Below are 14,309 nucleotides of genomic sequence, written 5' to 3'. Positions count from 1 at the left end.
AGATGAATGAATGGATGGATGGGCAGATGGGCAGATACATGGATATGATGGACGGGTGGATGATGGACGAGTGGGTGTGTGGATGGGTGAGTAGATGAATGGGTGGATCACCGGGTAGCTGTCTGGCTGGCTGGCTGGCTGAATGCAGAGGTGGTGGGTGAATGGGTGGGCGGAGTCTGTTCAGCCACCCTGGATCTCCCCTGTCCGTCCCAGGTAGAGTCCTGGATGCCCCAGCCTCGTGAAGCTGGGGGTCCGATTTAAGGGGGGTGAGAACCTGAGATTCCATTGCTATGCTGAGAAGTGTTTTAAAATGCCACCGACATCTCCGTAGGGCCCTGTGCAGAAATGGCCCCGGGCTCCTGTTGTGTGCCCGCCCTTCCCGGTGTGCTGGGTAGGTGGCGAGGATTCTGCACAGGATGTGGCCAGGGCAGCTGGACCGTCCAGCAACAAACGGGCGTGTCCTGGCCATTCCACTTTTCAGCTGAGTCCTTGTGTGAAGTTTTTGACATAAAGCGGGTGGCAAGTGGAGAAACCTCCCAACTGATTCAGAGACTGTCTGGCTGAGTCTGGTTGAGTCTGGCTCCCTCTTGCATTTTTTCTAATTACGTTTGCATTTCAATGGGGTGGCCTCAGCCAGGAGCCGCCTACCCAGACGGTCACCCCAGCCCATGGTGGATAATTGGCCCGGAGGGCAGGCGCGGCCCCCAGACCTCTGCATCTCATTAGGCCGTTTCTAATTTCTAACGTGGATTCTGAAGCGGGCTAATGAACTGCTGGCTGGTTCACGCCCCCACTGCAGCATGCACGCCCCCCAGATGCTTTCTGCTTGCTCATTCAGAGGAGCCGGCCGTCAGCCGCTCACTCCGATACCCGTCAGTCGCCTGGGTTACCGTGGCGTGTGGGATCCACGAGCTCCCTCGCTGCCTGCCCGCCATCGCCTCCGCCAAGTTCACGGTCTGCAGAAGGTCAGTTCCGGGGTGTAGCGGGCCCCACAGGCTAAACCCTGCACCCTTTAGGAAAAGCTCCGAGGTCCTATGCTAACCGAGGTAACCGATCATTGACCGATCGTGTGACCGAGGGCCAGGTCTTCGATGTGGACGACCCTTCCCTGCTTCAGTGTCCGTCTTCCGAGTGGAAAATGGCACCGCTTTCTAAGGTCGCTGGGAGGGTGGCAGTCGGCGGCGCCGCGGTCAAGGCGCAGTGACGGGAAACCATACTCTTCCTTCCGTCTGCCACACCTCGTCGCAGGAGGCCACAGCCGGCAGGATCCCTTCACCGCGGGTATCAGGGCTGATTCCTAAGCTTTGGGCAAGGCCGAGGCTTTTACCACACACTTGGAAGCTACGACCGGCTGGGTGTGGCCAGTGTCCCTGTCCTCTGTGGTCCCAGGTCCTGGAGCCAAGCAGGCGGTCAGTGCACACGGTGCAGAGCCAGCAGGGACCTCAAACGTCATCTGTTCCAAACTTCCATGACATTCCGGCGAGAGAACACCACGCCGCTGGAATGCCTCCAGGGGCGGGGGGCTCACTGCCTCCTCAGACAGCCCTGACTGTCACTGAACGGCAACCGCGGTCCCCCATGTCTTCTGCTGGCCAGGCTGCAGCGTGCGTCCCGTGTCACCTCTGGTCCCGCCGCCAGCCCCGTGACGTGTGACCCAGCCTGGCCCATGGCCTTTTGCTCTCTGAGCTCAGTCCGGTCAGGCCCTTCGACCCCTCCCCCACGCGGAAGCAGCCCGCACCGGGAGGCTCCTGTGTCACACGCTGAGTGTGTGTGCACGCCCGCCCCACGCACACGCGGGCCCCCGGTGTGGGGACAGCTCTGTGAAGCCACAGCCTGCGGGCGGGCCACCCCCTGGACCCTTCCCACTTTCAGGGGCCCCCTTACCCGAAGCCCCCGCCCAGCCTGGGCAGCCCTCAAGGTGACCGCGGCCGCAGCTCCCAGGCAGAATGGAAGCTGGGTGTGAGGGGAGCTGACCGTGACCGTGTGCCCGAGTCCACTGTGATGGGCAGCCACCTGCTGTAAGCAGGAGAGCTGCATCCGGCGTGGCTCCCGGAAGCCAGTAGCCTCTGAGCGCCCTCTGTGGGCTGTGCTGGTGGCCAGGCCGTGTCACAGCGTGGCCTTTCAGGGCCAGAAAGTGGGCAACCTTAGCGAGATCTGGACGGTCCCAAAGCCCCCGGGAGGCGGGCGTGGGATGCCGGCTCTAACACACCTCATCTATGGGAGAAAGGTGGTCAGACAGGGAGCACCCTGGGCCAGCTGTAACCGGCAGCGCCCCTCCTAGGCACGCACCCCAAAGAACCGCGACGCTCGCCCACCAACGCCCACGGCAGCGTTCACAGCAGCCTAAAGGAGGAAGCGACTCAAGTGACCGTCGATGGAGAAAGTGGCTGATCCTCATGCGCTCTGCACAGACGAGGAGTGACACTCGGCCTTAACAAGGGGGGAAGTGCTGACACCCGCCACGGCACGGACGAACCTGGAGGGCACTGTGCCGAGTGAAATGAGCCAGACACTGAAGGACAGATCCGGCGACCCTACTCTATGGGGCAGCTAGAGAGCCAGGCTCGCAGAGACAGGAAGTAGGTGGCGGGCCAGGGGAGGGGAGGGGACTCAGTGTTCATGGGGACAGAGTGTCAGTTTGGGAAGACGGAGACGTGCCGGCGATGGAGGTGGTGACGGCTGCACGGCCGCGTGACTGTGTTCCATGCCCCTGAGCCGTGCGCCTGAAGGTGGTTAGGACAGTCAACTGTGCTGTGTGCTTTTTCTGCCACAATAAAAACATTGGGGAGAAGGGCTGAGGCACGGACACACGCTGCAGCGTGGATGGACCCCGAAAGCAGTCTCAGTAGAGAAGCCAGACACGAAAGGTCACTCTGTATGACGCCATTTACACGGGACGTCTGGAGAGTTGATAGGTGGCTGCCAGGTGGGCGGGCCGAGCGGGGCGTGACTGCTAACGGGTGTGGGGTCTCCCCTTGGGGCGACGAAAGCCTTTTGGAACGAGACAGAGGTGGCGGCTGCACAATATTGTGAATGTACTAAATGCCACTGAGCTGCGCACTTTAAGATGGCAATCGTAGGTTATGTGAACTTTAACTTAGAAAAACGAACAAGCAGACGAGACCAGGTTAGAGCCCGCGCAGGCAGGTGAGCGTGTTTGGAGACCGAGTCCTGGCGGGGTGAGCCCTGGGTGGGGTGTCAGGATCCTCCTCCAGCCGGGACCTCTCTGGGGGAGATGGAGTTGGCGGGATTCTCAGAAGGGGCCCCATGGATGCCCGTCCAGCGAGGCGGGGAGCAGCACATGTCCTCTGTGTCACGGGCTGACTGTCACCAAGCTCACACACTACACCCCCTGTCCAGGTGGGGGACGGGTTTCCACACACCTGCGGCCCCCGTGGAGAGAGACTTGTGTTTGTGACAGAGGCAAGGGGACAGATCACCCTCATGCGTAGGGACGATACGATCGGGAGAGGCTGACGTGGGAACAGGGACGCTGGCCAGAACTGCCTGTCATTCCCCGGGGCTCGGAGCCACTGCTCTGAAGTAGGGCACGGCCCCCCCGCCCAGCGGGACCCGGCCCGCCTGCGCCTCCCAGTGTTCAAAGGAAGAGACGCACTGGGACCCTAGGACGTGTCCTCCCCAGCGTGGCTCCTGCGGGGATCAGACGCGGCCCAGGTGGCGGCACCGGAGGAGCGAGGTGCGCGGTGCCAGGCTCTGCGGGGCCCGACGCCCCTCTCGAAAGCAGAAGAAAACCCGCGCTCAGTCTCTGCCCGTCAAGGGGAATGAGCCCCTTTGTACAAAACCCTCGGCTCAGCGGCAGGAAGGAGCACGGAGAATGCAGATGGGGCACCAAGCCCGAGCTGCAGGGTCCTAAATATTCCCGGGGGCGGGGGGCGGTCAATGCGCTGCCTTCATGCTGCCTCAGAGCCCGGGGCCAAGGCCAAGGGCTGCCATCTCTGACGTGTGCGCCGCTCCCTCTCAAACAGGGCCAGGCTCTCCTGGGCCACCCCGCAGCACGCGGCAGCCCGACCCCCAGCTGCAGACGGCAGCTGGATGGAGACCCACCCCCAGGTTCTCTGGCCCATGTGCCGGGGATCATGGGGGACACACAGGGGGAAGCCAGCCAAGGGGGTTGGAGTGCGCCATGCCGGGTGGCCCAGCACCTTCGCTGCACCTACGTGCACCTCTGGCCGGGGGGCGGGGCCGAGAAAGCAGCACATCTTACCTGGAGGCATCGAAGCTGTCGTACGAGCCGACCGTGTAGTGCCTGAAGAGCTTCTTGCTGCGGTCTGTACGGGTGTCTGCACGGGGGGAAGAGAAACACCACTTAGAAAAGTCACCGTCCCCAACGCCGGGACCACGCGAGGCTGGCCGGGCCTCTCGTCCATCCGACCGACGAGGCGTGAGACCCGCCCTCCTGGGGAAGAATCTGGGAGGAAGACGAGACTTGGGCCTGGGGCCGACTCTGCCAAATTCAGGGCACACATATGAACCCCAAGGCTGACTCCTGAAGAGTCAGGGGCTCCGTTCCAGAGGCAGAGTCCTGGGGTGCTCAGCTCACAGGGGACGCGGGAGGAAGCACTCTGCAAAGAAGACCAGGCCGTGCAAGTTCAAGTTCTCGCTGGGGCGGCAGCGAATCCGAGAGCCGCGGATGACTGCCTTGGGGGGGAAAAACGTTTACCGTTATTTTCAATTATAGTTGCTTTCTCCTAAAAAGAAAGGGGGGGGAACCAACCCCCCCAGGAAACCACCGTGATTAACGTTCCTGGTTAGGTTCTCTGCCTCCTTACTCATCAGATTCAGTCATAAATTTCCCAGGAAATGATCTGGACGATGCAGTAAGATGTATAAGACAGCTTGGGGCTGCAGGGGAAAACCCCACAACGACACAGACACGGCGGGTTGTGATTTACTGTTTGCATATGTCCCCTCCCCCAATGAAATCTCCCAGACAATATCCTTTCTAAACCCTGGGAAAAAATATAGACAAATAATGGACCGGCTTCGGGAAAATGGCCAGAAGTCCCACTTAAGGCCCTGGAGCCCTCTGTGTTGTCAGCCTCCTCGATCTCACATTCCCAGGAAAACGTCACTTTACTCCGTCCCCGAGACACACACTTTCAGTTCCAAAGCGGACACACGTCAGGGCACTGAGAAGGGTCAGTGTAACACCCTTTGGCCGCTTTTATGCCCAGAGGCGGCTGGCTCAGCAAACACGCACGCTCCCTTTCTACGCAATGTGGAGTGGCCTCTGGGAGGTGGGGGGAGGAGTGGGGTTCAGCCCAGGACTACATTTCCCAGCTGCCCTTGCACCCAGGCACGGTCATGGGACCGTTCCCCACCAATGGAATGTGAGCACATCCCATTGCAAGGCGGGGGTCCCTTCCAAGCTCGGCTTCTATGGAAGCCCGGGTGCCCTCCCTACCCTTTCTTTCTGCTTCTCCCGGCTCTAAGCTGGGGCTCCCAGGCCCAACAGCATAGTGGGACCCTCGAGGATCCCGGAAGAAGCCTGGTCTCTGTGCACTGAACTGGTAAAGTAAGAATCAAAAGTCTCTCGCATTATGCAGCCCTCCAGGGGTTCACGTGTTACAGCAGCTCACACAGCCTAACTGCCACGCGGGTGGGGCCCCCTGTGGCTCGGCTCCCACCCGCCCGTCCACTCCTTCCCCGTCACTCTCCCTCGGGCTCGGACAATCCCCTGAATGGCGACAGCGTCATGGCTGCGGTCACCACCGCCAGTCACCGTGCCCCAGGCCCTGTTCTCGGCATCCGCTCCGTGGACACTCACGGCCTCCCGGGGGTGCATGCCGCTCTGCAGGCCTGACCGCGTCCGGCCAAGAAGGCCCCTCTGCCTTCCGCTCCCTTTCACGACCCCCTCCGCATCCACGCTCAGGACCCTGGGTGCCCACCCTGGGGGGCTGGCCAGCTACGTCCATGTCTCTGCTGATTGTCACTGTCTTCGTCCTCACCAACGTTTATGGAGTCCTTCCCCTGGGCCACGATTTGTGGCCATCTGGGCTCATGCCCTGACTGGCCACAGCAGCCCAGTGAGAGAGGTGGGACAACTGGACCCATTTTATGGACAGCGACGGTAAGGACGGCGAAAGTCACACCGCCTAAGTGGCAGGTCCAGGATGAGGACTTCAGCGGCCGACAGCACCTTCGCGCAGGCTCGGAACCACCACACCACACGATCTGACCCCCAGGAGAGGCTCCGAGGACCCCGTTCTCGACGGCGCTCAGGGCGGGGACTGGCCTGATTTCTCCGTATCGGCCCCAGCATCTGGCTCCTGCCAGACACCCCATATAAACGCATGCTGACCTCACCTATCCACTGTACGGTCAGCAAATAAACACGCGCCACACACCATTGGCGTGGGCTGAGAACACGGCGCCCCCACCGGGCCGGGCCCTGGTCCTGCCACGCTGCACGCACCTCCCCTGTGCCTGGCACCTGGACCCGCGGAGCCCAGATGTTTGGTGCCCTTCCCCTTCGCCCTGGCGTCCTGCATCGTGCATATGTTCAACGCTAGTTATCATTTATCGAGCGCAGCTGGAAGCCAGGCCCTGTGCCCCCAATGCAGATCAGAAGGAGACTCAGAGGGGCGTGGCTCAGCTCTGCTCTCTGGGGGTGGAGCGAGGATGAGGCCCGAGGGTGCCGCCCTCCCGTGGGAGAGAACACGTGGGCCGGGCTGGGCCGGGCCACCGCTGAGACGTCCATGTGGGGCCACGTCGGTCTGAACCGCTTTGCGGGGTTCGGCAGAGTAGCTCATGACCACGGCGCCTGGCTGCTCTGCTGTTCTTAATCTTAATTGCATCTGCTGCTTCAGCTCCATGCGGCAGCTTTGTGCTGGTCGTCCAGGGAACTGCCGGGCGCGGAGCGCTGATTGGTGCCGGTCCCTGGCTGAGGTCGGAGGGTCCAGGTTCTAGGAGTAGAGTGTGTGCAGTGAACGTGTGTGTGCATGTGCGCGTGTGTGCGCGCACACGTATGTTTACCAGGCAAAAAAAATGTTTCAGAAAGGGAGCTGCTTCCGGGCGAGGTCAGCTGGCCGGCGGTTCCGACGTGGGGACTTCGTGGACCAAGACAATTTTAAACAAAGGAGGGCCAGGGTGTAGACCAACACAAGACCTACCGAGTTTTTAATTGGGCTCAGAAAGCACATTAAACAATACAGTTATTTTATGAGAGGAGGGGACCTCTAGGAGTCCTAACATCTCTGACTACTTTGTGAAAAACTCCCACGGCACAGGCCCCTGTGTCTTCTGTCCCTCCGTGTCCACACTGCTGCTATGGGACATGGCCCCAAGGGACAGGGAAGAGGTCCCGAGAGACACCATCAGCATCGGCCTCACCATCATCGCCGTCGCCACTATTATAACCACCACCACCATCATCGCCACCACCGCCATCACCATCACCAACATCGAAGGTCGCACAGCCCACAGTGCCAGTGTGGGCCTCTGACCCCAGACTCTGTGCCTCCACAAGGGGACGTCCACCAGGGGCCACGCCTGTTCCGTGTGCTTCACCTGCATGAGCCCAGTACTTTACTGTCCCTGGTCTACAGCTGTGGCTCAGAGAGCTTGAGTGAGTTGTCTAGGTTCACGCAGCCGGGGCGTGTGGCAAAGCCACTGCCTAGCACAGTCTCGGGGGTCACCGTCCACTCTGGGTCTCAGGTGGCCTCCTCGCCCTTGCCACGTCCTGTGGCCGTGGCCTTGCCTGGCCTCAGTTTCTGACCTGGGAACAGAGCAGGTGGCCTGGATGGATCTCGGGACCCATCCCCCACCGTTGTGGTGTGCACCTGACATCACGCCCAGGCTCGGCCTCTGCCGGTCCCCTGAGACTTGCTGTCACTGTGCAGGGAGGTGGGGCTGCCGGCTGCCCGGGCTGACCCCTTCCCAAGGCTCAGTGATGTAAACGTGGATCACAAATACAACCCGTGGCCTGGGCAGAGGTGAGGTAGGAGGAGGTCCCAGGCCAGGCCAGCATCCTTGTGGGTCAATGACAACAAGGGACACTGGGCTCTTCAGCTGGAACTCCAGCTGCTACGGCAACTTTCCAGGTCATGAGATGAGCAGCCCCTGCAGCCCCGCCCCTCTCCCCTTTAAAACTGGGCGGGGGTGGGGCTGTGCCCGGCCTTGCACCTATGACAGGAATGGCCCCGCTCTGCGTCTCTGGCTCTGCCCTGCCCTTGCCCAGCACCGGAGCCGAAGGGCAAAAGGAGACACCACACGCCAAGCTGTCGCGACCCTCCCAGAATGCCTCTGTCCTGCGGAACCGTGGTTAAGTGGGGCTTGTCTTTAAAACCCCACAGTTCCAGGGCCCGTCAAGGGCAGACGCTGGGCTCCTGCTGCCCGTCTCAGCACCAGGCAAAGGGACAGGCGTCCCGTCTTCAAGGTCCCCTGTGGCACAGACCTAGAGAAATGGGCCTCGGGGGCGTCTATGGGGCTTGGCCCCTGCTACTGCCGGCAGCTGTCTGTCATTCCGATGGGTCTGTGAACACACGCGGGGAAAGGCTGCAAGCCCGTCCCACCTCAGGGTCCCGGCTGTGGTCAGAGGTCCCGACGGAAACCCTCGGCCCCGCGCCCAGCTGCTCCCCACACCCTGTGCCATCATCGCCCTGTCTTCCGCCTGCATACGCCCTTCCTGTCCACGTGGAGAAGACGTTCCTCTTCTCCTGGGACTGTGCCTTCCTTGGTCACTGGGGGACCAATGCTTTCCCAGTCCCCTCTCCCCCTCCCCCCGGCCCTGGGCTCCAGTGGTTGTCATGGGAGCCTGGTGAGCCATCTCTCAGAAGGGCACGTGACCCTGGCTGGGACAATGAGGTCCCAGTCCTGTCCTGGGATTCCAGTTCCTGAGGCCACTGTGAGGGGACAGGCTGCCTGAGAATGACCCGCAGGAGGACAGCAGAGCGGCTGGGGGGAGGGGGGAGGGGATGGAGAGAGAGCACCACAGACAGTGACTGCCCCAACGACACGGTGGCCCTCCTGCATGCGGCCGGCCTGGCTTTTCAATTAAATGACCAAATGCCTTCCCTTTTTGGCTTAGGACAATTCAGCTTTCCTGGTTTACAGCATAAAGAGCCCAGAAGACCCTGCAATTCGCTTCATCATTGTGATGCTGTACCCACTGGCCCGGACACAGCCATGAGCCGTGGCTCACACACGGATCGGGTGTGCTACCTCCATTCTGGAGGGGACCACCCCCCTCACCACGTACAAGGCTGTGGCCCAGGTGGGTGCAGGCACTGTGCTGGACGCTGGACCCTGTCTCCAGTGAAGGATGCATGGCCCACGTGGGGCCTGCTGGCCTTTTTCTGAGGTTTTCTGAGGTCTGGATGCTGAAGATGGCGATCGTGGCTTTGTTATGGAGTATGAGGTCCACGGACACGGGCTGTGATCAATTAGTGACTGTCACACCACACTACAGAGAGCACACTGCAGAGAGAACCGGCCTGCGAGTGTGGCCAGCACACAGCGGGACACGGGGCCGAGAGCTGGGGGTGGGGACAGACGAGCACGGAAGGCTCGATGCCAAGATCTTGGCTGTGGCGGTCACTGAGACGACTCATCCAATATTTGTGTTTTTTTTTTCCCCCTGAGCAGGTGGTCAGACGGATCCTTGAAATTAGTTTTGGACAACGAGTTTTGAGAGAGAGTGACGTGTCGCTTCCTGGACGGACGGAACATTGAATTCCCAGTGCCGGAGTCCCCACCCCCACATGGTTTGTTCGCCCTTGGGTGTGGCAACCACAGCGCAGGTGACTATTCCATCGGTGTGGGTCCCCGAGCGAGCCCCTGGGACACAGGACATGTGGCTCCATGAGAAACAAATCTCCGTGGCTTTAAATCACTGAGTAGGGGATGCTCGTCACCCCAGCTATTCCTCGCTGAGGCTGACTGACGCAGACCGCACACGGCCTTCTCTGGCACGTGAGCCGGTCATACCACGTTTTCTCAAGCCCGACAGAGCTGGGTTTCTGTCACCAGCAACCAAAAGAATTCTGCCAAGTAGAGACGGAAAGACCCGATGAAAATCGAGGCGGAGGCCGAGTTTGGCCGCGGGTCCGGGAGAAGGCTCACGCCCCTAGGAGAAAGCGGGAAACCACGTAACGGGCAACGGAATGTGCCCGTTAGACACGGACAGACCACGTCGCAGCAGCGCGCACCTCGTGTGCTTCAGAGAGGGAGGCCTCTCTGCTCACGATGAAGGAGGCAGATAAACGACCGATCGAGGGGGAACCATTTACTCGTCTGTCTCCTCATCCACGTAGCGGCATCTTAAAGGCAAGAACGAAGCGGTGTGCAGCCAGCCCACCGCCTTGGCTAGTGCCAGGCTCTGTGCTTCTTCGGCAGGTGATTGGAAGTGTCCGCAGTCCCACACAGCTTGCAGGCCAGCAGTCACCCTCACCCTAGTCTAAGTGACCACCGGCTCTTGCCTGGACGGTTGCCTGTCCCTCCCCTTGGCCACCTGCTCTTCACAGAGCAACGAGAATAAGCTTTCAGAAACCTAAATCAGGTGATGCCACTTTGCGGCTTCACGTTTTCCGAGTTTCCCAGTGGAGTTAGACACGTCCCTCCGATGACGCTGGCCTGACACGATGTGGCCCCGGCTGCCTCTGCACCCTCCACCCCCCGCGTCAGTCTGTCTGCTGCCACCACCTCAGCCTCCTTTGGGTTCCTCGAACATGACAAGCTCCTCTGCCCCTCGAGGCCTTTGCACTTGCTCGATTCTTTCTGGAACATTCTTTTTCTGGCTCGAGTTTTACTGCACGGCTAGGTCCTCAGCTCCCGCAACACGGCCCGGAGCATAGTAGGTGCGTAATAATTATGGAGCCGCTGAGTGAAGGGATCGAACCAGAAGCCCTCGGACCCTTTGCTCCTCTCCAATGCTGGCAGTTTCACGTCCTTGGGTCTGACTGTGACAAGTTGAGGACGTGACATAGCAGAGAAGGCTGACGTTGGACAGCTGCAGGAGCGGAAGCAGCCCGCCCTACACACCGAGAAACGCGAGCTCTGGTCCTGACCCCGGGGGTGACCCTGGTGGTGATGCCGCCTCCCCGGCCCTCACCTTCTCAACTGCAAAACCGACAGGTGGATGAAATGACCCCAGAGGCTCTCTGCCTTCTCAACTGGACACGACTGGCGGCGAAGCTCCCCGGAGAGGGCCCCGTGCCGGCGCCCCGTGCAGGCAGTGCTTACGCGACGCACCCTGAGAGGGTTTCTCGGAGGACGGCCTAGAAAAATCTACACTGAAAAAAACCCTAGAAACTCCGTTCCGAACATCGCTTGTGTGAAAGGGAGTGACAGATTGCAACGCCGGGCTTCAGGCTGTCGGCGTTTAAAATAGCGCTTTACGTGGGGTCCCGTGTTGCGGTGGGTGGGGGGGGAGTAGGGAAGCCTGGACAGGGTGCTGGGGGTGACCCTGATGGCCTCTGGTCCTTGAGGGAGACTTTTCTGGAGGAGGAAAGAAAAAGCAGAGGAATTATCTCCAAGAAATTTATTAGGACTCGAAAGGCCAAAAAGTAATTCCCCAGGGTGGGTGGGAAAGGGGTGGTCTGTGGGGCCGAGAAGGCAGGCGCGAGGCCACACGCTGGCCCCTGAGCCTGAGCCAGGGACAGTCCCCTTGCTCACGAGATACCCGTGGGTGGAGAGGCAGGGACGGAAGGGCACAGCAGTCTGCATCTAAACGAGTCAGACGTGAGGGCGAGACCCTTGCCGGCTGCATGACGCTGGCAGCAAACCACCTTGCCAAGCTTTAGTTTCCTCTTCTGTGACATGTGACACGAGGCCAACAGCAGATCAGCCTTACAGCATCGTGAGGATGAAACGCGGCCACAGGTCTACGCAGGACGGACTAGAAAAATCTACACTGAAAAAAACCTCCTGTCCAGGGAGGCCGTCCAGGTCTGTCTGTCGGCCACGCTCCCAAAGCCCGCCTTGGTCTTTCCTGCCTAAAGCCCTCTCTTGAAAGTGTCCTTCCGTCCCCTGGGAACGTTTTCCAGGAGCTCTTGGTGATCAGAAGCCACAATCACCTTCGCCCTGAAGACAGGCATTCTGGGACGGAGCCTGGCCCCGGGGTCTGCCCGTCGACTCCTCTGGGGGCTGCAAGAACGCGGCCGATTCCAGCTCTCCCCACCCCCCAGACGGGCCTCGTCCTCCTCGCTGTGTCTCAGGACCCGCAGCGTAAGTGACATCCCGGAACACGCTCTGAAGACAGGCGAGCCACAGCCCCGGGCGACTTTTCAGCTAGGAAGAGTGCTTCCAGGGACCGCATCACACTGTCCCCTCTGCACCGCGGCAGGGGACAGAGGAGGAGTTTAAAGTCCACGAAGCGCGAAGAGAGGGCTGGCGGGCAGTGGACATCGCCAGCGGCACATGGGGCCAGTGGGGGCGCAGAACTTAAGACGGGTCCACGTCCTGCGCCCTGCCCCCGCCCCGTCCCCGCCGTGCCCCCAGGACGTCAGGCGTGTGGCAGAAGGACGAGGACCTGGGCGGGGTAACTGAGTCCCACGAACCTCCGTGCCGTGTGGAAGGGGACACGGGAGGGGTTCGAAGCCCCAGAAGGACCTGAGGTGCCCTGCTGGTCAGAGGACGGAGGGCCCACAAGAGCAGGAACGTGGGTGACCTGCCGGAGCCAAGAGCAGCCCTCTAATGGGCCGCCGGGGAACTGAACCCCACCCATGGCTCAGAGTGCTGGGGTGGCTTCTCCCCCAGAAGCTCCAGCTAAAGAGCTGCCCGCTGACGCCCCGAGGTGGGCCCCACAAGAGCCCAGCGCCCTGCCGACCCACAGAGCTGGGGGCTGATAAACGGCTGGTGTCAGGGCCACCGAGCCTGCGGTCACTTGTCACGCAGGGGGCAAACGAAGAGAGCGGGCTTACGGCGTTCTCTGGAGTTCTGTCTGTCCGCTGCTCTGAAGATTGAGCTTGAATCGCACCGGAAGGAGACAGAGACATAGGGACACGGAGGCGGAGAGAGGGAGGGGGCGTCCGGTGTCTGGGCGCCCCAACTCTCCCCGAGTCTGCCTTCTCTCGCTCTCATTCTTGGCTCCTAACCTCGAAATCACAGCCGTGGACATGCCTGGGATGGGGAGTGCCCGTCCCCTCACGTGGCAGTTACAGTTCCTGAGTGCCGCCTCCGGGCCTGGCTCCCAAGTCACGGAGGTGACCAAATGGCCCTGTGAGGCGTGTCCTCCATGCCATGTGACCGGGCTCAAGGGCGCCCAGCTGTGCGTCGTGGCTGAGCCACCCAGTCCTGCCCGCCAGCACCCTGTGTGCACATGGCTCTCGCCCACATGGCCCCCGGGAGCTGCGGCAGGTTTTCAATCAGCCCCAGTTCGGGCTGCGCCCCGGGCTGGGGAGCCACACACAGGACCGGAACCGCAGGGAGGAAAGAGATGGCCGATGCGGGCGAGGACAGAAATAATTCTTCTTTAAACCGAAGATGCCGACCGGCTCGTCACAAAGCAGAGGGACGTGCAGACGGGGGTCGGGGAGACTGGCCGTGGGTGGGAGGACAGGCCGCCTGGACGCTGCTTCGTGGGGCTGGGTTGGCGGGGCCGTGGGGCGGGGTGGTGGCAGAGGCCTCGGGGAGCCTGCACGGCCAGGGCCCAGGCCTGGCCCGCCACTGCCGCCACGGTTCTCCGCTGGTCACCGCCAGGCGGTGAAGGTCAGGGCCTGACCTCCGAGAACCGCTGGAGGAGAGGCACAGACCCCCGTGTGAACGAGGACACACACTCGTATCACGGGCTGGCTCGGGTCCCCCGTTCACCCGCACATCGGCTGCGGGTCAGTCCTCAGGCACCTTCTGGGCGCCCAGTATTGGCCTCGCACGGGATGGGGGTATAGAGGCAAACAAGGACCCTGTTCTCGAAACGCACAGACAGGCCTCACACCACCCTGACCTTGGGACAGATGTCTGAGTTTCCTGTGGCTGCCACAACGATCTGCCCCGAACTCAGAGGCCTGAAACAACAGAAACCTGTCATCTCTTGGCTGCGCACGCGAGGACCCTGACTCGGTCCCTGGGCGGCCATCATGGTGTGGGCAGGGCTGGTGCCTGCCGGGGACTCCGCAGAGGACCCAACCCGGCTTTTCCAGCTTCCGGAGGCACCCACACTCCTTGGCCCCCGGTCCTTTCCTCCATCTGCAAAGCCAGCCAGGGTGGGTCAAGTCCTCAAACCTGTCACTCCGATCTGAACTTTGTGCCTCCCTCCCCGATGTCAGGGCCCCTGGGCCCTCCCAGATTGTGCAGGATAAACTCCCACCTTCAAGTGGGCAGGCAGCATCTTCGATTGCATCTGAGACCTC

The 14,309-nt window shown here is 61.3% G+C and overlaps 1 protein-coding gene across 3 annotated transcripts in view; it reads right to left on the bottom strand.

Moving 5' to 3' along the window:
• SHANK2 (SH3 and multiple ankyrin repeat domains 2) overlaps positions 1-14,309 on the bottom strand; it is a 404,459-nt gene that overhangs the window by 155,187 nt on the left and 234,963 nt on the right. For all 3 annotated transcript variants that reach the window (XM_039840586.1, XM_039840587.1, XM_039840588.1), the window contains one exon: positions 4,226-4,301. In XM_039840586.1, coding sequence (XP_039696520.1) covers positions 4,226-4,301 — 76 coding nt within the window. The remainder of the gene's footprint in view (positions 1-4,225; positions 4,302-14,309) is intronic.

This window comes from Pteropus medius, unplaced genomic scaffold (assembly GCF_902729225.1).
Source record: "Pteropus medius unplaced genomic scaffold, Ma_sr-lr_union100, whole genome shotgun sequence".
NCBI classification, from domain to species: domain Eukaryota; kingdom Metazoa; phylum Chordata; class Mammalia; order Chiroptera; family Pteropodidae; genus Pteropus; species Pteropus medius.
This window is presented reverse-complemented; position numbering and strand designations above follow the sequence as displayed.